Source organism: Pagrus major, chromosome 2, assembly GCF_040436345.1.
Source record: "Pagrus major chromosome 2, Pma_NU_1.0".
NCBI lineage: Eukaryota > Metazoa > Chordata > Actinopteri > Spariformes > Sparidae > Pagrus > Pagrus major.
In genome coordinates, this window is record NC_133216.1 from 15,001,730 (window position 1) to 15,025,643 (window position 23,914).

Genomic DNA, 23,914 nt, shown 5'->3' on the forward strand with positions numbered 1-23,914 from the left:
GGCTGGTTGTTGCACCTGCAAAGATATATAACAACAAAAATACAGTTTCATGAATGTTTCATTTTGCTAGTATAATATTATAAAAATAACCACATTAAAATATTGGGACAAGATCAGCATTATCTGAATAAAACCTGCTTTTTTAAAAAAAAAAAGAGCAGTGCTGGCAATCAGGCAAAGAAAGTGAGACTGGTGATCTAATGCTGCCTTCAGGTTCTGTACGTCTGCACTTTCTTCTCAAGACTCAGAGCAAATGTATGTAAATTAACGACAAAGCAAAATGGAAATTATAATATAATATACTTCTGGTATATTAAGCTTCATTTTGAAATGAACGGGAACACATTTTTTACAAAATGAGGATTACAAGTGTGAATTTCATGATGAATTAGCCAATTTGATCAAATTAAACATTGATTTATGGGGGGATTATGGGGGTTTCCGACATGTAATCAAAACGTAAGGCACTTACAAACAACAACTCATCAATCCAAACGAAACACATTATTTTCGACTGTTTGTCGGGTTTTTCATGTTCGCTTTCGTCAAAATTCCCGCAGAGCTATTAGTCGACGAAGGCAACACGACGATGGATGACGTAGCACGCAGCTGCCGTGTTTGGTTGTGGTCGGAGCGAGTAAGCTAGGAAGGGATCGAGAAAACCTCTAGCATCGTTAGATAAACACCCTAAAGAGGTGTTAACCCAGCGAGTACACGGCTGTCACAATACCGAGAGAGCGGTAAAAAAAAAAGGCATCATCTTCATACAGCGAGGGTCAACATGTCTGAGACATACGGTATGTTTGACTGTAATTTCATGCTTGCTAGCTGGAACATACACACTGCTCTGTGGTGTGATGTGACAGGCGCTGCTAGTCGGCTAACTAGCTACATGGTTAGCCTAGTTTAGCAGCCACCTCAGCGTGTCAGCGGGTCTTAATGGTGATAATTAAGGTATAGCTGCTGACAGTTCACTCAGAGAGGCTGTCGTAGTTGATTTCTTTGTGTGTATAAAGTGACACCTCTGTTCTACAATGGCGGAGTGCGTTGCTTCCTTAAACGGTCAGTAACATGAAAACAGATGGTGATAAATTTCCAGGTAAAAGTTGGCCAAACTTGAGACACAAAGCAGCAGGAGCGTGTCGGTACATGATGAACCTTCCCCCAGACGCTGAGGTAACCTGAGCTATGAATTCAAGCAGATTGAGTGACCTTGCAACAAGATTCAGTCCTGGGTGCTGTGTGTTTCCACTTTAAAGGTAGCTATCAGCCACCAGGCCTGTAATGAGGAAGTGGGATAGCTGTGGGTTATCTGTTGGTTACCTGTAGAGCAGCAGCTGTCAGGCGTCTCTGTGGTTTCTTCCACATCTGTTCCCATCCTGAGTCCAAGTGTCTTCACTTCTGGTTGTACTTCAGATAATCTACATCTCAAGTAATACTGACAAGATGACATGGCTGCAGCTGTCTGTGATCATTGACATAATCAACTGAGAGACAGAAAGTTATTACTATTCTGCCTGAAATCCTCCAACATGACTCTGCCTTATAGTATCAGTAGCACAATGGGCCTGACACTGTAGACCAAATTGTTTTGAAATGGCACACCATCATCTTCTCTTGTTGCACTCTCTCTCACACACGCACACTCTCTCAATCTATTTCTACTTGTACCCTTTCTCCTTCATTCCTTGTATGAAACTTCATCCCAGTGGGCAGTATTTATATAAAGTGCCAGCGCTAATGGTAGCTGTAATAGCCTCTTATTGATTTCTGTCTCAGTCTCCGTTGCTGTCTCCCCTCCTGGAGAGCCAGTAGTGGAGCTGGCAAGAAGCATTATGAATACAATAAGTACACGGCCAGGTTAAATGGTCCCAGATGGAATTCATGAAAATGTTTAATTCATTTCTTGATTCAGTATTCGGCAGTCTTTTCATTCGTTTATTTGTATAGCTACAGAATTTGGTTTAGGTAAGATAATAGAAGATGAAACAGAAAATGGCAGTTTTTCAGTAGCAATGGACTGAGAGGGATTTTTCTGCGTAATTCTAAACACTAGACACAAGTCAAAATATACTAGACACTTTGTTTGTTGTTAATGGATAGCTGAGCTTATCTATTTCTGTAGTCCATATTGCTTCATGTAGGCAAAATGTGTATAGATACTGGAGCTGCAATGAACCATTAAATTGAAAACATTGAATTTTCATTTTTTCCTTAATTGTCTTTATTGATAAATCAATCTGTATTTCTCTACAAGCTGCAGCGATTAATCAATCAGTCAGTTGGAAGAAAACTGTAAGCAGTAACTCTTTTGATAATCGATTAATCGTTGCAGTCATTTTTCAAGCAAAATGTTAAATGTTAATTTGCTGGTTCCAGCTTCTTAAATTAGAGGATTTGCTGCTTGTCTTTGTTATTGTTGTTGTCATTTATGATGGTAAATGAAGAGTCTTTTGGTTTTGGACCAAAGATGCGATTGAAGACATCACTTTGGGAAATTGTGATGAGCATTTTTCACAATTTTTTGACATTTCATAGACTAAACCATTAATCTTGACAATAATCAATAATGAATGTAATCATTAATTACAGCCCCAATTTTGTGGGTAATTGATTAGTCTATAAAATGTCAACAGATTGTGAAAAATGACCTGTTTGGCATTGATTTTGGCCGTTCCTACACACGCCTTTTTGTATCATAATTTATGACTGCTTGAATTCAGTCTTATCTCTCTCTTTCCATATTTTTCTTCTGTCTTGTTGTGCTGCATTCCAAGAGTACACATGCATATGCAATAGAGCAAACATCTCATGTAACTTCAAGTGCAAAAGCCCAGTGTACTTTGTCAGTAGATCAGAGGACAGATCATACGTAGACCGTAGGTAGATCTTGGCCTGGGTGTGTTAAGTGTTGTCACAGTCTAAGTGAATGCAGATAAGAGTGTTCGTCTGTTCCCTCGGGTTATTTAATATTGATGTGTAAAGAATACAATAGCCTGAGAGGCTGCTGTTGAGAGGCCATCGCTGCTTCCCTCCCTCCCCATTGCTTTGACATATTGACAGCTTGATTGTTGTATGCAGATCTCGCATGGGGATATGTGAAGTCTGGGAAGCCTTAGAAAAGCTGAGGCAAGCTTTTAGAACGGAGCTGTTAGCTTTTGATTCTGTCAGTTCTGCTGTCATGGCCGTTGACAACGTGTGGTTGAGATGTAACGCTGGCTGCTGTTGCTGAAGAAAACTAAGTGCTTGTAGGCACCTTTGGTTTGCATGAGCATTTCTGTTACCATGAATTTGACCTCTAGCTTGTGTTCCTTGGGAAAACACCCGCTTCAACAAACAAAGGTGCACCGTAAACTGAGTTGGCAGGTGGCATGTGTCGGCAGATAAAGGTGGCTCCATGAGTATTATCATAATAAGTCTAAATGTCACCCAGGAACTAAAGATCAATGTCATCCGTGCCTCTTTTTTTTTTTTTTGCTTTTCTAAATTACTGTTTCTGTTGACCTTGCGTGGAGCTGAATACTCACAGAATGTTTACCTGGCTGTTAATCTCAACAGTAGTCACTAATCATTTGCCGGGGCAGCACTTCTTCCTGCAGAGCCAGCGCTTAAGCTTGAACCAAAATTGCACACTGTCTTCAAATTCCAAGTGAAGCAGGCTCTCAGGAGGAAAGGTGCAGTTTGCAATCATGACTTGCTCTCGCAGTCATAGGAAAACACCATCACTCTCAGATTTCCTGTTTTTCTTCCACCGCCTCTCTATGTATTACTCACAAACACACACTCACTTATGAGTCACACACATATACGCTAGAGATGAAACGGTATGAACATCTAAATTCAGTATTATAGTGACCTAAATTTTAAGTACCGATACACACCGAAATCATTTCATCAAGTTTTGAATTGTAAATCACAAATAAATCCTGCAGCTCTATGCACGTTTTGTTTGCATACACATTAAAATAATAACATAGCCAGTGGATAGACTCTGCAGACACATGACACATACATGCTATGCATTCACTGTAAATCGTTACATCAGTTTGCAACCTGATTATCGGAAGTTAATTTCCAGAGGTCACCAGTTTGTGGAGAAAAAAATAAAATAACATACCTTAGATTGAGGAATAGTTTTTACATTGCATTGCATATGTCGGTGATGTCATTTGATTTAAAATAGATTTTATTGAGTTTTTTCGTGAGAGTCAAAGTGTTAGGCACACTTTAAAAAAAAAAAACTTTAAAATGTTTTTTTTTATTTTGACTATTTCAGGATGTTGTGGGGGAGGGGGTGGGGGGATGACCTGATTGCAACTTGAAAAGGCAACCAAACCACTGAAGTAGCAGGCGGTCTGATTTTCCTTCTGCAGGCCCTGCAGACAAGGTGACAATCTTCAATCAAGTGTCTCTCAGCACTCCAAAAACCAACATAAAACCGCACCTCAGACTTTTAGAAGGCTGAAAAACCTCCAGAGTTGGTCACTCACTGCCTTCTGCGATGATTTCATTGACAAAACAAACCCATATTGCTTACTGTGCCTGCACACCTGCATCTGGGAGACTGTTATGGACAGTACGTTCCGTGAGTTTTTTAAGCCGCGGTAATTGAACACGGTTTTAATAATAATTCAAATGTCAAATAGTAAAACTAGCCATTGGGGATTTTACATGGGTTTATTGTGATACTGTTTCCTCCCTGATACACACACACTCTCATACTCCTCAGTCATCATGACATAGTTTCATTTTAGCTCATGGATCTAGTAGGAAGTGAAGCACAGCCTACGTATGTAAATGACCCCTGCACTATCTTTGGTCACAGCACACAAAGGCTTCCTGTACTGTGGATGGCTTTGAATGTTATTGGCCCGAGTCATTTGGGCTGTGGATCATCTGTGTGGGTTGGGTTGTACTTTCCAGAGCAAGGGACAACAACAACAACAACATCTGTACAACCAGCTGGCTGTATTCATTAAATCCCTGAGCAAGTCAGTTAACCTTAGCCATGTTCAATAGCTCTAAAGCTTTGGCTTTGCTGTAATGACATGTACTATTAAGTGCTGGTGTCATTTTCCACCTCAGACAAACAAGCATATTAAATTAGAATCATAAGTAGCAGGTTATGCTGATTACATGCCAGGCTTTGTGATTAGCAGGCTAATTTGAGGTTGGATACTGTGTAAGTAGGAGCTCAATAGGATTAGGAGGGAATCTGAGGATTGTTTCTGGGGATTCTCCTCTCACAACGCTGTTGCATTGATCTCTACCTCCTCTCCTCTGCTTTCAGACTTCCTGTTTAAGTTTCTGGTGATTGGCAGCGCCGGGACGGGGAAATCCTGCCTCCTCCACCAATTCATTGAGAACAAGTGTAAGTTTTTCTCCCTATTAAAGGCCATTAGTCACACCGGGTTTGCATAAGAGTGAAAACATAATTGTACCATTACACAGAGACACAGAAATCGACATGGTCATGAAATTAGTGCTGCTGATTTCCTGAGTTGTTTCATGGCACATGCTTCAAAGCAGACCTGGAGCCTCTGTGAGGTTACAGAGTTATTCATTGACTTCCACGTGGAATCAGACTGAAATTACTGCATAAATTATGTCCGTCCAGATTCCTAACATTCACAATAGGTAATTATTGAGCCAGCAAAATATAACACAATGCAAGCTTTCTGTGTAGTGCAGTCCAGTGGTGGAAGAAGTATTAAAATTCAAAAAAGAGGAAAAAAAATCCAAGGCATGCTTCTGGCAAAATAAAAATACTTTTATTTAGATGGCTATTTCATGCTGAACTTAAAAACATGACTTGAAAACATTGACAATGCATGTTAAAAATAAGCTGAGTAGAAACCCACGTGTAGTGGCACAAAACACTTATATTTTTCTCTTTTTTGAACTTCTGTTCCTTACCAAAGAGCACCTTCATCACATTTTGTTTGACCTTCCTTAGCACTCTAGACTTTTTCTTTCTGAAGATATTAAAATAACAAAAAAGAAAAAACACTTTACAAGTAAAAGTCCTTCATTCAAAATTCTTTTTAAGTAAAAGTACACAGTATTACCGCCAAAATGTGCTTCAGTTTCAAATGTGGAAGCACTTCCTATGCAGAATGGCCCTTTTCAGAGCGTTATCAAGCCTTCAGTGTCCTGAAAGATGATATTTTTTATTGCCTTGTACACAAACTTAATAATTTTTAATTACTTTTGGACTTATGGGGCTCTCCTATTAGTTTTGTTGCGGGGCAATTTACATCTTTATTATTATTCTAAGTACGTGATGACCTTGCATAAATCACAGCACAGCTTTGCAAGACATTGCACAACCTGAGTTGCTCTAATCAGCAACATTGCTGAACTGACAATGATAATGAGTATGGCGCCTCTAATCTGTAACAACACTTCATATTTGTTGAGGTGGTTGTACAGTATGTTTTGTTTGTAAAATCAAAGTAGCAAGTAACTATAGCAGTTGAGTAAATGTAGTGAAGTAAAAAGGTTCAATATTTCCCTTTGAAATCTGGTTGAGTAGAAGTATAAAGTAGGATAAATTGGATATACTTAAAGTGCATGTAACTCAGAATTGTATTAAAGTACAGTACTTGAGTAAATGTACTTCGTTACATTCCACCACCAGTGCAATCCAATTAAACCCCCCCAACTAACTGTAACTTCAAAACTTTCTGAGAGTCAATAAAACATCATGAGCTTCACAGAGTCAGGAATTATATCAGGGCTGTTGAATTGAGCCTAATAAACCTATTATTCAGTTTATTACAACTTCATGAGTAAGCTAGTTCGTAAATCATTAATCTCTGAGGATGTCTCATAACTTAAACTTCTCTAAATCAAAAATCAGCAGTGTAATATTTGCTTTTAATGGTCTAAAAATCCACTGCCACATACACACACTCACACACATGCTTGTATTAATTTGATTAAAGATGTGTTAGGTCCCTGTGCTGCACTGGAGAGAGAAAGGGAGGGCAGGTTGACAGTGTTAATCTCATCTCGACTCCCTCTAGTCTCTAATGTGGATATGAGCCCATGGAAGATAACAAAAAAGCAAAGATGTATGACTCTGGGAGCAGAGTTGAAAGTCTTGTCTCCGTTATGGCAGTGGATATCTGTTGGAAAGGCTTATCTTTAAAATTATTATTACAGAAAAAAAAAAAGAAAATGGAATTACTACAAGAACTAAGCCAAAATAAGTTACTTTGCTTCACTCTTCTCTCTGCGTCCTTGTTGCAGTCAAACAGGACTCCAACCACACCATCGGCGTGGAATTTGGCTCCCGAGTGGTCAATGTTGGTGGAAAGACGGTCAAACTGCAGATCTGGGACACCGCTGGGCAAGAGCGATTCCGGTACAGCCTGCAATATTTCCTGCTAAGGGTTTGGCAAAAAGAAATACAAGGTTAACAGGAATTACTGAGTGCACATGCTGTCTTTGGGCAACATCCAGCTTCAGACAGTCGCATGCGGAGATGCCACGGTCTTGTATATCAAAGCAGCATGAGTAATTACGTGCCTGACTGATGATAATAGCTCAAAGCAAGGGACAGTTTCTCATTCACCTTCAACAGCCATGTTTCACAAGCTGTGTTGATATTATAATTCCATTATTGTAACCAAAGATTTCTTCATTCACTCCACAGTTCTGTTACACGCAGCTATTACAGAGGAGCAGCTGGAGCACTCCTCGTCTATGATATTACCAGGTGAAACAATCACTGCACTCACTGTTTTTCTAATTCTCTACATTTTGTGCAACAAAATAAACATCTACATTTATCATTCTCCGTATTTTGGGACATAGACAAAAGCCCATTACTGGTATTGTCCTACCAGTGTGGGAAATGTCTCCCAAACCTGGGAATTTAAATGACAAAATAATCATCACAAAGTACCAAAAAAGACCCTCACAACATTGCAGTTAGAGGTGCACCTTACCATGCATTCACAGCAATGATATTTTGAACTGTTGAAATTGGATCTGGCTGGATTTGAAATTGAAATTTACTGACCCATGAAGCTTATCTGTAAATAGCATTTCGCTTCACTCTCAGTTTATTTTCATGAGCACGTATATTGTTGCTTTCAGCCTTTGTGGTGTAAGAAAACTATAGTGTGTCCATACCACCTCCAGAAATTGTGCAATTTAATGAGCATACACTGTGACCCATACAGTGAGAGATATGAATGTGTGAGCTGTATTTCATAAGCTTTGGGTTGTGAAATCAAGATGGAGTGAAAGCGGTAATGCAAAGAGACAGGAATGTAATATAGTTTGTGTTTGTAAGAATGTATGGGCTTTTGTGGCAGGAGAGGTGGAGTGCAGAGTGGCAGGAGCTGTAACATGGAGGGATCCTCTGGCAGGAAAGCAGAAGTTCATCACAGAAAGTGTCACCTGAGGAAAAAAAACAGGAAGAGTGTAGGGAGATGGAAACCAAGAAAGAGAAGGGGAGATGGAGACATTTATCACGTTTCACAGGTGGAAAGGTTAGCAGGATGGATGAATGTATCTGAATCAGATTGCAGCTGAGCTGCTCTGTCTCATCAGCATGTGGATGAGGAGTGATGACGCCATTCTTTGGCTGTTTGTGAAAGCAGCTGTTAAACATTATTCTGCTGACCCACGCCCTTCTGCTCACCTCACTGGCCCCTTGTTACCATGGACACCATGGCCCTGTGTCCTTGGCTTTTACCCAAAGAAAATCATTACAAAAGTTCTTCATTACCCAACAGATCAACCTGTCTATGTTATAATTAATCTGATCCAGTGAGTTGAGGATGAAAACATTGTATCCAACTTAAAGTTTCAGAGGGAATGCTGTTTTTACTAACAAGTAGTTACTATGATAATCATGGTAGAAGGTTGGTATTTATTAGTAGGTGTCGACTGATTTTTTCAGGGCTGATACTGATATTAGAAATCAAGGAGACCGATATTTGGAACTGATGTGCCATAAAAATGAAAATCTTTTAGTTTTTAGAACAACTACAGATGTACAATTTACTGAAGTTCTTATTTTAAGTACAATTTTTATTACTTGAGTGTTTCCTTTTTCTGCGACTTTATACTTCCTCTCCACTACATTTATTTGATCAATTTAGTTACCAGTTATTTTGCAGATTCATACTATTTTATTGTTCATAGGCTATTCATTGTGATGTTCTACCAATCAGACATTGTGTGAGAGGAATTTTGCATCAGAGCCAAAGCAGCACATTTTTTGAATTAGTTTATTTTATCGGCAATCCGATAAATCACAGAAAAATGCTGAATATCGGCCCCCATAAACAGCCAGGCCGATAGTCAGTCTTTCCCTATTTATTAGTCATTTACACACATGAGAGTACCTCTGTGTTAGTCACCAACCAAACATGAAAAATGTGTCTAAATTTAGACCTACTGTGTTGTTTTTAGAAAAAAGTAACCCTTTCAAGACTTTGTCCTTAGATACTGAAATACAGTACCAAATAAAAAGTATTTTGTCCTTTAATTGAAATAATTTGCTGCATGTGAGTTTTCATCTGTTTATATAAGAGCATTTTGGGTGTTTATATAAAGGAAGAGGTCACAGTACATGCATATTTGAGAATTTACTCACAATCATTTAATAGATTAATTCAACACATTGAAATTGAAATGCATTTATTACCACACAAAGTCAAGAGTACTTTAAGGGTCTACATATACTCCTAAACAGACACACACAGCAGATGTGCACAGATATATCTGTATGGGTGGACATGTTCACACAAATGCACTTGTAGTCCTTGCTGACAAAGACAGGAGACAGAATTTGTATGTCACTTGCACCTTGAGGCTATGCTAAACCATTTGAGCTTAACATGTTTCATGTTGATCCTTTACACCCTTTACATAAACTAGCCATCATGTCCTACTAAGTGTCCATCTGTCTCATCCTGTCTTACAGTCGGGAGACATATAACGCCCTAACCAACTGGCTGACAGATGCACGGACTCTGGCAAGCCCCAACATTGTTATTATCCTGTGTGGCAACAAGAAAGACCTGGATGCAGACAGAGAGGTGACCTTCCTGGAGGCGTCGCGCTTCGCTCAGGAGAACGGTGACTGATGTTAAATCTACATTATCCTGCTTTTCAATTCCTTTAGTCTGGTTTATTCTGTATCCTTGCTTTTCATGATTAATGCCACCCCATCCTGTCCTTTGTAGCTCCTCTCGTCTTTTACACTCTTTCTTTTTTTCCTCCACCTTGAATGTGTGCTCTTTTTTTGCACATTAGAGCTGATGTTTCTGGAGACGAGTGCTCTGACTGGGGAGAATGTGGAGGAGGGTTTCCTGAAGTGTGCTCGCACCATCCTCAACAAGATAGACTCAGGTACACATTTCATTGTTGGTTTAAAAGGTGTTCCTAAGTTGGGCGTTCCTGTCAGAGTATGCACACATTTGCTTGGTTTTATTTATGATCTTGAGTGCATGCGGCCCTTTCTTTTAATCTAGTGTGTCTGACATTTCTTGTTCTGTTTATGTTTCAAAGGCGAGTTGGACCCGGAGAGGATGGGTTCAGGTATCCAGTATGGAGATGCTTCGTTGAGGCAGCTGCGACAGCCCAGAGGCACCACCACACAGAATAAACAGCAGTGTAATTGCTAGGGTTCGGGGGGCACCACCCTCACCTCAGCCCACAGGCCCACACAGACAGCACGCCCACTACAGGTCAGTGACATGTCATCAACTCAGGCTGTAACATCACTACTTAACACGAAATCCACCTCTAACTTGCTTTAGTGTTGACAAGTCAGTGATCGCTTTCTCGTCTCCTTTCTCTTCCCACGTCTCAGCTCCAGGTGTTTTTTGGTGTGTGGGACCCTTCTCTCTTCAGTCTCACACACCTTGGATCACCTGGATGAGTGGTCATGGAGATCACTGCAACCCCTTTGCCCCTGCGTCTGGGCAGGGAAACCCCTCGTTGTGAACATGCTGGGATCATAAAGAAGAGGACTCCTCTTCTTTTAAAAAAAGCGGTTTCTCGGCTACTTACCAGACAATGACGAGTCAAGGGTTGTGTGTATGGGCTGCCCTACTGTTGTTTTATCGCTGTGCTTTTTCATTCTGGTTTTAGTAACACCTACCTGCTTTCTATGTTTGCACATCATTGTTTATAAATTATTATTGGTAAACAATTTCCGCGTATTCATCGCTCAACCTATCTGGATATGATTCATGATTAGTTTGGACAGCGCTTTTGAGTTGTTACCTTCATGAAGACACCTGTTGATATTTTGCTTTTTATTATCAGTTATTTTAATCAAGTGTTTTTCCACAAATTCAGCCTGTCAGTCATAGTGATAAAAGTATCCTCCTGTAAGTCAGATGAAGAAAACAGATTTTGGTTTAAAATAACTGTACATACATTGAAAACCAGATACATCGCAAGTCTTTTTAACGGTTTCTGCAGTTGTGGTCCAGTAACCTTTCCCGATCCAAATGGAAGCAGCTAATTGGTGAGTTAAAGGTGCAACATATAAGAATTACACCTGTCAAATTCATACTCAAAACAAACAAGGAGCAGCACAGGACCAGAGCAACATCTAACGGCTGCTAACTACAGCTGCTGTTAGCTAGTTTGCACGTTGGCTCGGTTAGTTGTGCATCTAGTGGTGCAGACTTGGAGCTCGGAGCACCAGGGGAGTGTTGGTGTTTACACCGCCAGCACAGGAGCTTTGGATGGGGACAGCTTACTGGTTAGCATGCTAAATTCAGTAGATATCTCTGCAACACAATGCAGACTTAATAACATCAAAACTGTTTCTTCTTCACATTCAGTTGATCATTTGAGTTAATTTCTGAATGGTTTCAACTAAAATTAATACATATTACACCTTTTTAAAGTGTGGTTAAGATTTTTAAAGTCATACAGGTCCAAAATGTTCCTTTTCTCACTCTGAGACGTGTGTTATTTTGAGTCATTTGCCATTTTCGGCTTTAATTAAAATGCACTATTATGCCATAGAGTGTCGGCCTTAGTAATATACTTGGTATTGTTGATCTACAGTATATTATTCTTTGTGACCCTGTCTCTAAACTATCAAAGGAATGGTCCAGTCACTCCACTCTACATCCACATAGAGGAGCCTGTGGGTCAGGTTTAAAGCACAAAGAAAAGAGATTTTGCTCTTTATTTTACTCCAAAGTTTCCAAAGTCTGTAAATTTGCATTATCAGATTTATCCCCAAGTGTCTCTGGTCCTATCAAAGTGTAAAGTTAAGAAAGGGTCATCAATCTTCGCAAAACAATGTCTCTGACTCCTCCTGCTGGCACTTTCTCCATTTTCTTGACCTCCCTTTCATTCATGCTGCACATACTGTACAAGGGACGTCACAGGAAACCACAGTTGGTTTTGCTTCAGTGCCATCTTTGGGAGACTTTCATACTGCCCACTCAGTTCCCTCATAGAGGCTCAACACTGTTTAATCCTGCGAGGTTGTCAGTGCGCCTTGATAAAAATCAGGATTCTGTTTATCGAGTAGATTTCAGTCCTCTTCATCAAGCTCAGAAACACCTCTGCTGTGTGTCATTGAGTTTGCCAAGCCGACCCAGATGTTTTCTCCTCAGAACAGACCCTGTGTTGCCCCTGGAGAGAAACAGGGAATTTCCACTGAAACATGGTTTCCTCTTTCCGCGTAAAACACACAGCGTGGTTCATGGTGCTGCGGGAGGAGAATGAGGTTGTGAGTTAATAACTTAAAAACATCCCTCCCTACTGTTGAGTCAAAGGCACTGCTTCTGTCTGAACCACTGAGAGCAGGTCACACTGACCCAGCCCAGAGGATATTAAAAAACAAGCCTATCTCTCATGTCTTATCCTCAAGTGTAAGCATATGTCCTCCCAGACAAACCATATGCGTTTTAAGCTTGAGTGAGCCAGCACACTGAAGGGAAAAAAGATGGCGAGCAAACATGAGATGGTATAGGATATCAAGAGACAGATGGTCAAAAAAAAAAAGTAGTTTTCAAAATATATTGGCATCGTGTGATAGTTTGTCTCCTTCTGCAAGTGCACTTTTACTTTTGAATTTTCATGTTTGTTTTTTTGTTTATATGCTGCAACTATAGAATTGTACATTTTATTTTACTTGAACAGTATACTGTAATAAAGATTTTAATTGTAGATGTTTTCATTTCTTACTAAATAACAACTGAGGCTCTCGATTTGATTTCCTTGTTTGTGACTGTAGTGGTGGCAAACGCCTGCTGCGTCTGAGTTTTGGCATGTTTGTTGCCTCCTGCTGATGTGGAGGTAAAGATGAAAGGCTGTTGACTTCCTGAGCTGCAGGAGGCCATCAGCAGCAGCTCTGATCACTCATTCACAAGCAGTCATTTACATTCAGCTGTCAAATCATCAGAATGGTTGAAGCAGAGTTAGCTTACATTCACCTGTGTGTATTTATTGTACAGTTCATAATAAGACTCAAAATAGCCATAAAAAACATTATTTTTAGTCTAGATTCAATCGTGATGAACACAATCCCACTCAGTTGTTGCTTAGTAACTAATGTTATATAATCACCCTAAATTCTACTGTACATCTCAAGTAACCTATGCTGTAAATAAGATTTGTCTATTGTCAGTTGAGGGTGAGTGTTGCTCATTGATTGTAATGATTATGCAATTCCCAGTAAACTGCTTGTTTTTTCAGTTAATACTTTTCTCCTGTCTCCTGGATGTTAATGTTAATCCTTGTCTACTGTGGGTTCCTGTTAGGTGCTCAGCAGTTCCACCAAAAGTCCCCAGAACTTTAGTCTCAAGAACTAAAAGGTTCATTTCATTATCGTTTACTCGGCTGAGTATTTTCTCAAATAATTCACATTCACTCTGCAAAATGTCAAAAATTGAGGGAAAATGCTCAACACAGCAAGAACCAGCAAATGTTTGACATTTTTGCTTGAAAAATGATTGAAGCGATTAATCAATTATCAAAATAGATTTATTCTATTTCAACCGAGTAATCGATTTACTGACTAATCGTTGCAGCTCCACTCTACAACAACTTTGATGTTTTCCCACCTGTTGTATGCTTCCAATGTTGATGTGCCAAAGCACAATGAACAAAAAACAAAATGGTTTGGGGCTGCAGACATTTTAAAAATGGTGGCTGAAATAAAATGCTGCGAGCACTCGACCAATCAGAAATGTTAAGCATTGTAAGCCCCACCCCCAAAGTTCCTGTACTTTTGGAAAATACTACCCATGGGCGCACAATGGGAACTGAAGGTGTAAAAGTACCCGCATCTTGCACATGGCTTCTGCATTGGCCAGAATGGGCCATGGCCACCCCAAGATGTTCAGGTGGCCCCCTCTGGCCCCCCATGAAAAATGTCTGGGTTCTGCCCCTTCCCTCTCCCTTATGTAGACCCTAGTCCCTGCCATGGAACTGCACTGAGGTCCTCTAAAGGTTCCTAGTCCCTGGTGAAAATCCCTGCCATGGAAACATGGCTATAGTTGAAGTATGTCAGATCCTGAACATAGGTAAATCTCACTTTCTTCCCTCCCTCCTGTGAGCAGCAAGTCATAACACATCAGCTTTATAGGCCGTTGACTTAACAGACCCTGAAATTCAACAATGGGATCCATGCACATGATTCATTTGGCCCATCTTCCATTCTTCAGTCGACTCATTTCTCTCGGAGGCAGTCAGGGTGAGGTTAGGATATCAAAGGACTCATATGATGAAGAGTAAATGCCCTCCGTGTCCAATTGTCTGGATTTATGTTCTCGGGTCGATGGAGCAACGGCTAGAGTGGTTTAATGTAGCTGAAGTGGATATATTGACTGATTTATTGATCTGAGACAGGCTGTCGGGATGACCTCATAATAAAGTGAGGAGCTGATGTGTTACCACTAGATGGTGCTAAAATATTGGACAGAAAAATCTGTATTGCTGTTTTTAACGACTTAAGTGCTTACAGTTCATCTTATGGGGTTCTGTCGATTCTTGTAGTCTTTCTGATGCAGACTGAATACTTGTCAAACCGACAAATATGTTAAGGAAGGATGTAAACTGCATGTGTTAAGACGTATCAGAGTCTAGATCATAGTGTCTACAGGTATCAGACAGTTAAATCAAATGCTTTTTTATGACCTTTTCATGATGACTTTAATCTAAGTTTAAGATAAATCATCTTTTTCTTGTAAAGGTGTGTGCTATATACTCTATTAGGTATCTCACAGAGGTAGGTTTTACATAGGAATGTGGTTATTAGAGTGAGTTTGGTCAAGCTACATTACAAATGTTTTGCAATTAACATCTCATAAATTCAAATTTAAGACCATTTAATGACTTTCAAGGCCTAATATTTTATTAAATATGAAACTTTTTAAGGACTTGCTGACTCCCTTGTCTAGATAGGAAAATATCGAAGATCTCATTTTAATAATAAAATGTCCTTTTCATAGATATTAATTAGGAATTAGAAGCAGAAACGGTTGATGTTCATGTATCATTTTATCTGTTTATTTTATTATTTACATATAATGGGACGTATTGATGCGGGTAGCTGAGTCGTAGACAGAAACACATACAAACAAACATCTTCCATCAACAAACTCACACAGGTGGACAATAAGGGAAGCAGTACATATTTCACAATTGCCTAATCATTAAAAAAAAAAAATACAAAAGTTCGACAACAGTAACAATATGAAACCACTTTTGACACCTCTGTGACTGGATATGGTTAAAATTAGCGTATGACGAGTGATCTCAAACATAAAAGTCCAGCACAGGGACATTATCTGCCAAAGTTCATGAAGCTTGTAGGAGGAATTTAAAAGCCAATTTATTTAATACTGCTCAGACCATATGGTGAGCAAGAACCACTCGTTCTGGAATGACTGTGTTAATTTCACAATATTCAACAAGATACACTGTATGTACACACCATACGAAGCAAACTTCACAGCACTGCTCTATGTAAAATATACTTTCTAAGTCCGGGTCTGAGTGCGTTTGTGTCTTAAGTGTTTTTAAGTGTGACCAACAAGCACCATTTAACGTAATGAGTTGCATCGAATGATCTCGACAATCTGAAATGTAATGAGAACGATTACAACATCCAGAGAGCAGCTAACATAACCTACACTGTTTATCATCATCAGCCATGAGGGTGTCTGACACAGTACACAGGTCGCCATAACACACTGTCAGAATGGCACTCATCCTGAGTACACTCCATTCAATAATGAACCTGCCGTGGTGGGTCAATTGCTCTAAAGGGCTTTCTAGTTGTAGTTTGCTTGTACTGTGATCCAGATATAAAACAAGCAGAAGGCGTGACGAGTCTGCTGCCACATCATAGGCGAGGTCTTTCTTCTGGTGGATTTATAGAGCTGGCTGCGAGGCTGTTGTAAGTGCTCAATGAACGCACATGTATCATTACAGGCAGTCTCTCTTCATACATGGTGCTTGTTAGTTACAGTAGTGCCATTGGATGAATGTTGAGGGTAATGAAGGGAGGAGAGGCGGAGGGCAGGAGACAGAGATCTACAATCAGTGTTTCCACACTGCACAGAGATATAAATGCAAATACTAACTGGTTACCACATGAAATAAGTCATTTTCTGCAGCTTTGGGGAAAGTGAACAGAATATAAAGTTGATTGTAACTAAAGCCACATTTCCACCCCAGGGACTAGGAACCTTGAGGAACTCGGTGCGTTTCCATTGCAGGAACTGGGTCTAAATTAAGTTCCAGGGACATTATTTTCCCTAAAGCTTGATGGGTGTTTGGATCATGGTGTAAACGCAGACAACAACAGGTTGAAGGAACCTTTTGGTTTCTCGAAAAGCAGTTCCTGTGACAAAAAGTTCCTGGTACTTTGGGTGGTAACAAGGCTTTATGAGATGTTAACATGTTGAAATGTACAGCCTTCACACTGCATGACTTCATTAGAAGTACAACAGATAGACTGCTATGACAAACAGGTTAATTGAACTTCCATATTATATATCCATATGTAAACAATATTCTGTATTTCTATTTCTAAAAAACCCCGCTCCTGAAGTTCTGTAAGGAGTGAAGTCTGCTCTGTACAGGCAGGCCAATGATAGGGGGTCCTTTTTCCAGAGTTAAGGGGAGGTTGATTTAGGTGCCGAGGCAGGCAGGAAGGATGGTTGTCCGGTTACTACTCAAGCGACTGGAGCATGAGGAGCTGTTTGAGGACCTTGGTTTGACTGGTCTCCCTGATCTCTCCTGCCAGGAACATCTCATCCACCACCGTGTACACCTTGAAGTGTGGACACAGGAAGTGCATTAGTGAGCAGGAAATGTACAAATACCACAAACCACATGTAACATTGTTGAAACCAAAGTAACATTATCTTCTTAAGGGTTGGGTTTTCCAGGAAATTTGTCCTATGACAAGACATCATCCAGCCTGTGGTCATCGCTACCCAACCCCACCTCTGTGTCATCAAAATGTAAAAATAACCACCGGATGACTAAATACTCTGGCAAACATTACCACACATGAATTGAATGTATAATGGGATGAATCAGCCTTCCTTGCCACACACCTGAGAAAAGAGGGTGACTGAGTGTGTGAAATAGTTTTGGCTGAGGAGCAGCAGTACGTTGTTGGATGGGACGGACAGAGAGGTTCTGATGAAAGTGGATGTTCCTGACATTGTGCAAAATGATTGATAAATCTTATTCGTCAAATTTGTGGTGTTTGCCAAATTTTGATGGGGGATATCCAGGCAGATCGGGTGGGGTTAGCGTATGGGGTTAGAGTTAAGTGCAGAGCCAGACCTTTAGGAGGAATAAACAACCGTGGTCCCATTGAATTCTGCTCTGATCCAGAGCGGTTTACTGACGGGAAGAGAGCTCAGAGATTACTTTTTTACTTTTGGGATTATAAAGTGGATTTATCTTCACTCCTGTTTATCAACTTGACTGCAGCAATTTTGCCAGCCAACTGGAGCTGGAGGGGAAATGTGCTTTACTTCATGAACGTAATGTTACAGAGAGGAGAGGGGGAAAAGAGAAAGAACTAGAGTCTCTATTGAGTGCTGAGTTCAGTAAGAGGCTCAACCACAAAGACACACACAGCCCCAGTGTATGCCGTTGTTTGCTAGCTTACAGCTACTGTACAGTTGAGATACCTTGTTGTTTGGGGCAATTGCCAAAACCCGTATAAACAACGGCCCCATTGTCAAACTCGCATGACTAAGGCTTGGCAAAAACACCATTGCACAACCACCATTACTGATGATACTCTATCTGACATGACTCAGGCACAAATGTTCACAGAAAAGGCAACGTTTTAAAGTTTTATTCATGTTTAGTCTTTAGTTTAGGCGACCAACTGAAACACACAATTACCTTGAGTAAACTTGTGTCTTTCTCTGAGTTTGAACATTGTAAGAATTCAGCATTACAATGTCGAAAGAAAACTAGCCCAAATGTTTCCAACATATTTAGTCTTCAAAGTTGAAGCTGAAAATTAGAATAAACACTAGCAGCAGTCTGTGGGAGCGAGTTCAGAGATGTTTGTTGTTTATCATCTCTATTTATGGGAAATGTATATCCATCCTCCACTGGAAATGATTTAGATGACTTTTTAACTGAATGACTGCTCAAGTTGCGAATATTATATCAGTTGCCATGGCACTGTAATGAAAGGATCGTTTTCTCATCTGCCTTTTGTACTCCTCTGCTCCTTCATCTGATCGAGGTGTTTAGAAAATAATATGAAGTCTCAGAGGCAAGAATAATCTTGCGATGTCCTTACCTTGTAGAAGTTGAACACAAGGTCCAATTCACACACGTTGTGGAAATACTCATTCAGCACCTTAAAAGAAAGAGAGGAACAGTAAAAAAAAAAATTTCAATTTAATCAGATAGCAGCAAGGAGATAACCAAATAGTCTACTCTGAGAAGACATACAGATGTATGGTAATTGTGTGTCTTGATGTGAAGCATTACTGCAGAAATAAACGGATGTTGAAGCAGCAGCAGAATCCACTTAACAACCATGTAATAACCTGATTTCCACTACAAGGACATCCATCCAAAATACACCGCATACAAATGTTTGTGGTTCTCGTCTCAGCTGGTTTCCACAAGATTTAAAGAGTGACACAGTGACATTTTCAATGGCAGAATTACTGACCCCTTGTTAATAATTTGCTATAGTGAAAGTTGAAACATGAACTCCTGCTTAGAGTTTGGGTGCAGTGACTAAAAAAGGTAGTAAAAAAAACTTCTACTGTAGTGATTTTAAATGGGTTATTTCTCCTTGAGCATGTGGCCATATGCAACAACCAGCTTAGAAAGTACAACTTAAGACCGTGCTGTGCATTTCAGAATGCACTTACATGCATTCCTTCATAGTCAAACATTACATCGAATGACCTTCACTCCAGACGGCTCTGGATAGAAAATGCTCTACTGTTTGTCTTAGCCAAAAACAAACAGCAGATTGTACATTAAGCTCACAATTTCACTTGGTTCTATTTGATTTATAAAACTGAATGTGATTAGAAAAAGTAAAAGCAGTTTCACAGCAATAACGAACACTAAGTGAAAGAACAAGATGCACTTGAGCTGCATAATGCCTCAACATTATTATTTAAAACACATTTCAAGAGTAAGATATATAATAACCATAACAACTTCTATTTGTATCGTCTATCTCAAATGAGATATCCACCATTTAAATTAAGACACCAACTACTCCATATGGACTAGTGGCATTAAGTTTTCTGAAGGCAATATAATTTGTGTTACACTGTATGTTACACTATTGGCTGACAAAGAAAATTACTCCAAAATATAGACTCTACCTTGAAATGTGTCAGACATTTCTGTCTCACAGTACATACAAATTGAACGCAGCACGGAGCTGCAGAAACTCATTAGTTTATCAGCTCCACAGGGGAAACCTATTGCGTAAGTAGGAAATTTCTATTTCGGATTCATGGTGTTTGAAAAACTCTGCTACAAACACAAATGCCAGAATGACGATATTACATCCCACATACAGTACACTACGGTGGGAAGGAATGATACACTGCAGATATATGAAGGACAAATTATGATTGACGCAGTGATCAATGCCGGCTGATATGTGCTGCATTCCAGGTCACACAGCTCCTGAATGGACCACTGGAAGTCTGATTTTACATCAAAACCACACTATCATAAGTTTTTGGTGCTGATGTTCCTACATGTTTAGCCTTGTGGCTATATTTAAAGAAGGATTATTTGGAATGGATAGACATTTACAGTAAAAATAAAAGTTTTAGTGTCAAAATTGAGAACAACCAGCGATGGAATGTAACCAAGTACGATTTACTCAAGTACTGAACGTAAAAGTACAATTTTGAGGTACTTTACTTGAGTATTTCCATGTCCTGCTACTTAATCCACTCCTCTACATTTATTTGACAACTTTGGTTACTAGTAACTTTGCTGATTCCAATTATTCAGTGTTGACAGGCTATTTCTTGTGTCATGTAACATTTCAGATGGTGTTGTGGGCAGGACATTGAGTGAGTCCACAGTGTGGTGAAAACAGACAGAATGGATGCTGCATCAGAGCCAAAGTAGTGCATTTCAAAATTAATTTATGATACTGGCAATCAGACCAACAAAAACACTGATGCAATAATCGGCCAGTATTTTTGGTGAATATTGGCTGCGTGGTCTCTCCCTAGTGTTAAGTTTTCCCTTTGCTAAACTCTATATCCACTGCTTTAAGTACATTTTATGTAAGAACTGAAATAATTTAGCTTTCACAATTAAATACAATCTTCACTCGGACTATTCTTTCTTTATAGGCATCAGGCATACACTGATGAACTTTTTCAAAACAGGTGTATGCAATATCTACGACTGGTAAAACAGAAACGTATAATATTATTGCTAGATCTGCTGTGAACCAACATCTGAAATGATGCGCAACAAAAAATGCTGAAATGCATTTACTCTACTTTTCTGATTTTGCTGCAGTAGCACTTTATGGGCCGACATGAGCGCTGACAGGAGGTGACTGTGCAGAAAGAGGTCATACAGTAGCGGACACAGAGCTTATTATGAAACTGCAAAGTTTTTATCCAACCAAAATGCTTGCACATTATAAAAGTATTAACTCCCAAATCTGAAATCACTGTTTCGTTGCTATTAGCAACATCTCTCTTTTTGAGCAGGCTGTTTTAAGCCTGGGTTATTATTTCAGTGTGCACTGTCCGCGCTGTCAGTTACTATCAGACTTGGTTTATAATTAGTGATCAATTTGTTATTTTATTGCTGAAGGCTTGTTTCCAGCATCACTTGACCTGGTATTATCTAACCCTGAGCAAAGTCAATAATGGCAGTCCCTGAACACAAGAGTGTTAAACGAATTTGGAAACTTGTAGGAGTGTGTTTTGGAATTTGTACTGACATACACCGTCATGCTAAATGGTTGACCAGTGACTCATCTGCTGCCTTTGTACCAATCTTATAATCCATACTCCAGTGAAGATAGAAACTTCACATGATAATTAGCAGAGTAATTTAGATACCACAGCCAAATCATACAGTTAGTTTGGACAACGCCTTACATTTCTCTTACTGTAAGATGACTCACCCAGAAACTTGAATACTGAATAATAAACAATTCATTTATTCCAGTAAATGTCATTTGACTGCAGTCCATACTTCCTGCATGAATGCAGGTTTGAGATTAAGGAGCTGCGAGGCTGTACAGGAGGGGAAATTTAGTAGGAAATCATTAACAGACATTCCTGAAAGCAGTCATACCATAAGAATTGAATCATCATAGTTCACTTACTGAGTCTATATATAATGTGTTGTGTCAGTTACCTCTACAAAGTTGTGGATTCCCTCGAGGTATGCCAAGTTGTTATCAGTCACGTCCACACAAATGCAGAAGTACAGACCAGCATAACGCCGGTAAATGATCTTGAAGTTCCTGAACTGTGAGAACAACAGAGATTAAGCTTCTTGAGAACTTTGTCTCTCATATTGTGACAACAACAGCAGCTTTACTTGGACTTAATCCTTCCAGCTTTCAGGTAAAACCCACCCAGTGCATTTCTAACAACTCTAAAACATTAAACATAATAAAGGAGATGAGCAGATCAGGATTTTTTATTTCTCTAGAATGCCACCCAATCGTTGCAATGCTTCTTTTTCAAATTATTTTAAAAGCTGACTTATGATTTGTTTAAGTAGCTAGTGGAAAATGCCTGTAACGTGGGACACATACGAGTCACCCAATTATTTTACTGGAAAGAAGCCACAAAAGAAATGTTTAAGAACAGTGTGGCTTCGGTCATTATACTGTGGTCCTTGTTAGGCATTGGAAAAAAAGTTCTGGTTTAAGTGAACAAAGCAACATAATTGACAATGCCAATGAACCACCCAGAAGAGAAGAAGTTTCCAACCAATGCATGCATATGTATAATACTGATTTATCCCTTACCTCCACAAAGTTGGTGTGCTTGGCATCCCTGACAGTTACCACAGCATGCACTTCCTCAATCAACTTCTGCTTCTCATCATCATCAAACTGCATGTACCATTTGGCCAGTCGTGTCTTCCCTGCTCGGTTCTGGATGAGGATGAAGCGGATCTATGTGATAAAGAGAGAGAAAAAATTAGATAAGAACAGACTTCTGAAACACTTGTAATGGTGTTTTAAAGATGTAAGTCAGACCATTCATAGATCAGAAGAGACTATCTGATGTTAGCTATTAGCTGTCACTCGTTTGTATTCAACATTAGAAGCCCTTAATGTCTAGCAGTATTCACATCTTTATATCTAACAGCAGTATTTCTCCAGCGATAGCATTATTTAGCCAACTGTAACGTTAGCTTGCTAAATATTGAAAGCGTTAGGTTAAGCTAGCGTGTAAGCTAGCAGCTTTAGTTGAACCACACCCATTTAGATTGATAACATGATTGTGCAAAATCTTTGACAAAGTCAAAATTATCACCGTGCGATCTGTTAGAGTTAAGTGCTAGTTTGAGTCCGTGGTAAAACATCGTGACTTCTAATCTGTGGCCTTAGACTGCTGTAGTAAATTAGCTAACTAGCTAGCTACCGTTTTCTACCGACTGAATGAAGAAGCTATCCAGCGAACTCTCAAATGCTAACAAGCTAACGGTAACACGCTACTACTATGAGAAAAATATAAAACATTGCTCATCTGTGACATATTTACCATTTTCGTCTCCTAAATATGGACCCCAGGGGCTCCAGAATAGCGTTCCTGAACAATTATGCTCCGATTTTACATAAATACATCAGTAATTTCTTCGACCGCTCGTCCGCTATCTTCCCGGAGCTAACAGGAAGTGAAAGACTACGCCAAGTTGCGTTGCATGGTGGGGAATGTAGTTTTTTGTCGCCCCATTTAGAATGCATGAAATGTGGTGTAGAACTACAAGGACCAGCGTTCTTTCGCAGTGCGTGTCGTTGAGTCGTACTTTGGATCACATGAGAGGCAAAAAGGCGATTACTGTTTTTTTCTTAAGCAGAAACTAAATAATGAATAGATTTAAAGAAACTGAAGAAAGATATGGATGACAAACTTTACAACCATTTTAATGTGACAGTAAACGTCACTCAATCAATACTTATAACGTAGGTTTTTCAATGAGCGAACGGTTTAATTTAAATTGAACTGGATATAGGCTTCTGCAAGACTCGAGTTTCACCATCATTGAGATTTTTTATAAGAAACAAACTGTAAAAAAAAAAAAAAAAAAAAAAAGTACCATATTTGTGTTCCATTTTAAAAATAGTAGCTTAGCCACTTTTTCAATATTGTCTTTGAGTGTTTGTGTATGTGCGGTTATGACCCCACAGTTGTGACACACCTCAGAATCACTTGCATACACAAAACAG

The 23,914-nt window shown here is 39.5% G+C and overlaps 2 protein-coding genes across 2 annotated transcripts; one reads left to right on the top strand and one right to left on the bottom strand.

Moving 5' to 3' along the window:
* The first annotated feature begins 585 nt into the window (after positions 1-585).
* On the top strand, positions 586-13,699 carry rab4b (RAB4B, member RAS oncogene family). Its single transcript, XM_073484050.1, has 8 exons — positions 586-797; positions 5,291-5,371; positions 7,255-7,369; positions 7,661-7,723; positions 9,947-10,101; positions 10,279-10,374; positions 10,534-10,712; positions 10,838-13,699. The coding sequence occupies exons 1-7, from the start codon at positions 782-784 to the stop codon at positions 10,647-10,649; spliced, it is 642 nt and encodes a 213-aa protein (XP_073340151.1). The 5' UTR covers positions 586-781; the 3' UTR covers positions 10,650-10,712; positions 10,838-13,699.
* Positions 13,700-15,488: 1,789 nt separating this feature from the next.
* On the bottom strand, positions 15,489-23,358 carry ap2s1 (adaptor related protein complex 2 subunit sigma 1). Its single transcript, XM_073483078.1, has 5 exons — positions 23,229-23,358; positions 22,487-22,636; positions 21,865-21,978; positions 18,788-18,847; positions 15,489-17,281 (listed from the first exon to the last, which is right to left on the bottom strand). The coding sequence occupies exons 1-5, from the start codon at positions 23,229-23,231 to the stop codon at positions 17,180-17,182; spliced, it is 429 nt and encodes a 142-aa protein (XP_073339179.1). The 5' UTR covers positions 23,232-23,358; the 3' UTR covers positions 15,489-17,179.
* Positions 23,359-23,914: the final 556 nt, after the last annotated feature.

Excerpts from the sequence above, each read along its gene's own strand:
- rab4b (XM_073484050.1), top strand. Across the intron at positions 7,370-7,660 it reads GCTGGGCAAGAGCGATTCCG|TTCTGTTACACGCAGCTATT; the intron begins GTACAGCCTGCA and ends TTCACTCCACAG. Across the intron at positions 10,375-10,533 it reads CCTCAACAAGATAGACTCAG|GCGAGTTGGACCCGGAGAGG; the intron begins GTACACATTTCA and ends TATGTTTCAAAG.
- ap2s1 (XM_073483078.1), bottom strand. Across the intron at positions 21,979-22,486 it reads AGCACACCAACTTTGTGGAG|TTCAGGAACTTCAAGATCAT; the intron begins GTAAGGGATAAA and ends TTGTTCTCACAG. Across the intron at positions 17,282-18,787 it reads TTGTGTTCAACTTCTACAAG|GTGTACACGGTGGTGGATGA; the intron begins GTAAGGACATCG and ends CCACACTTCAAG.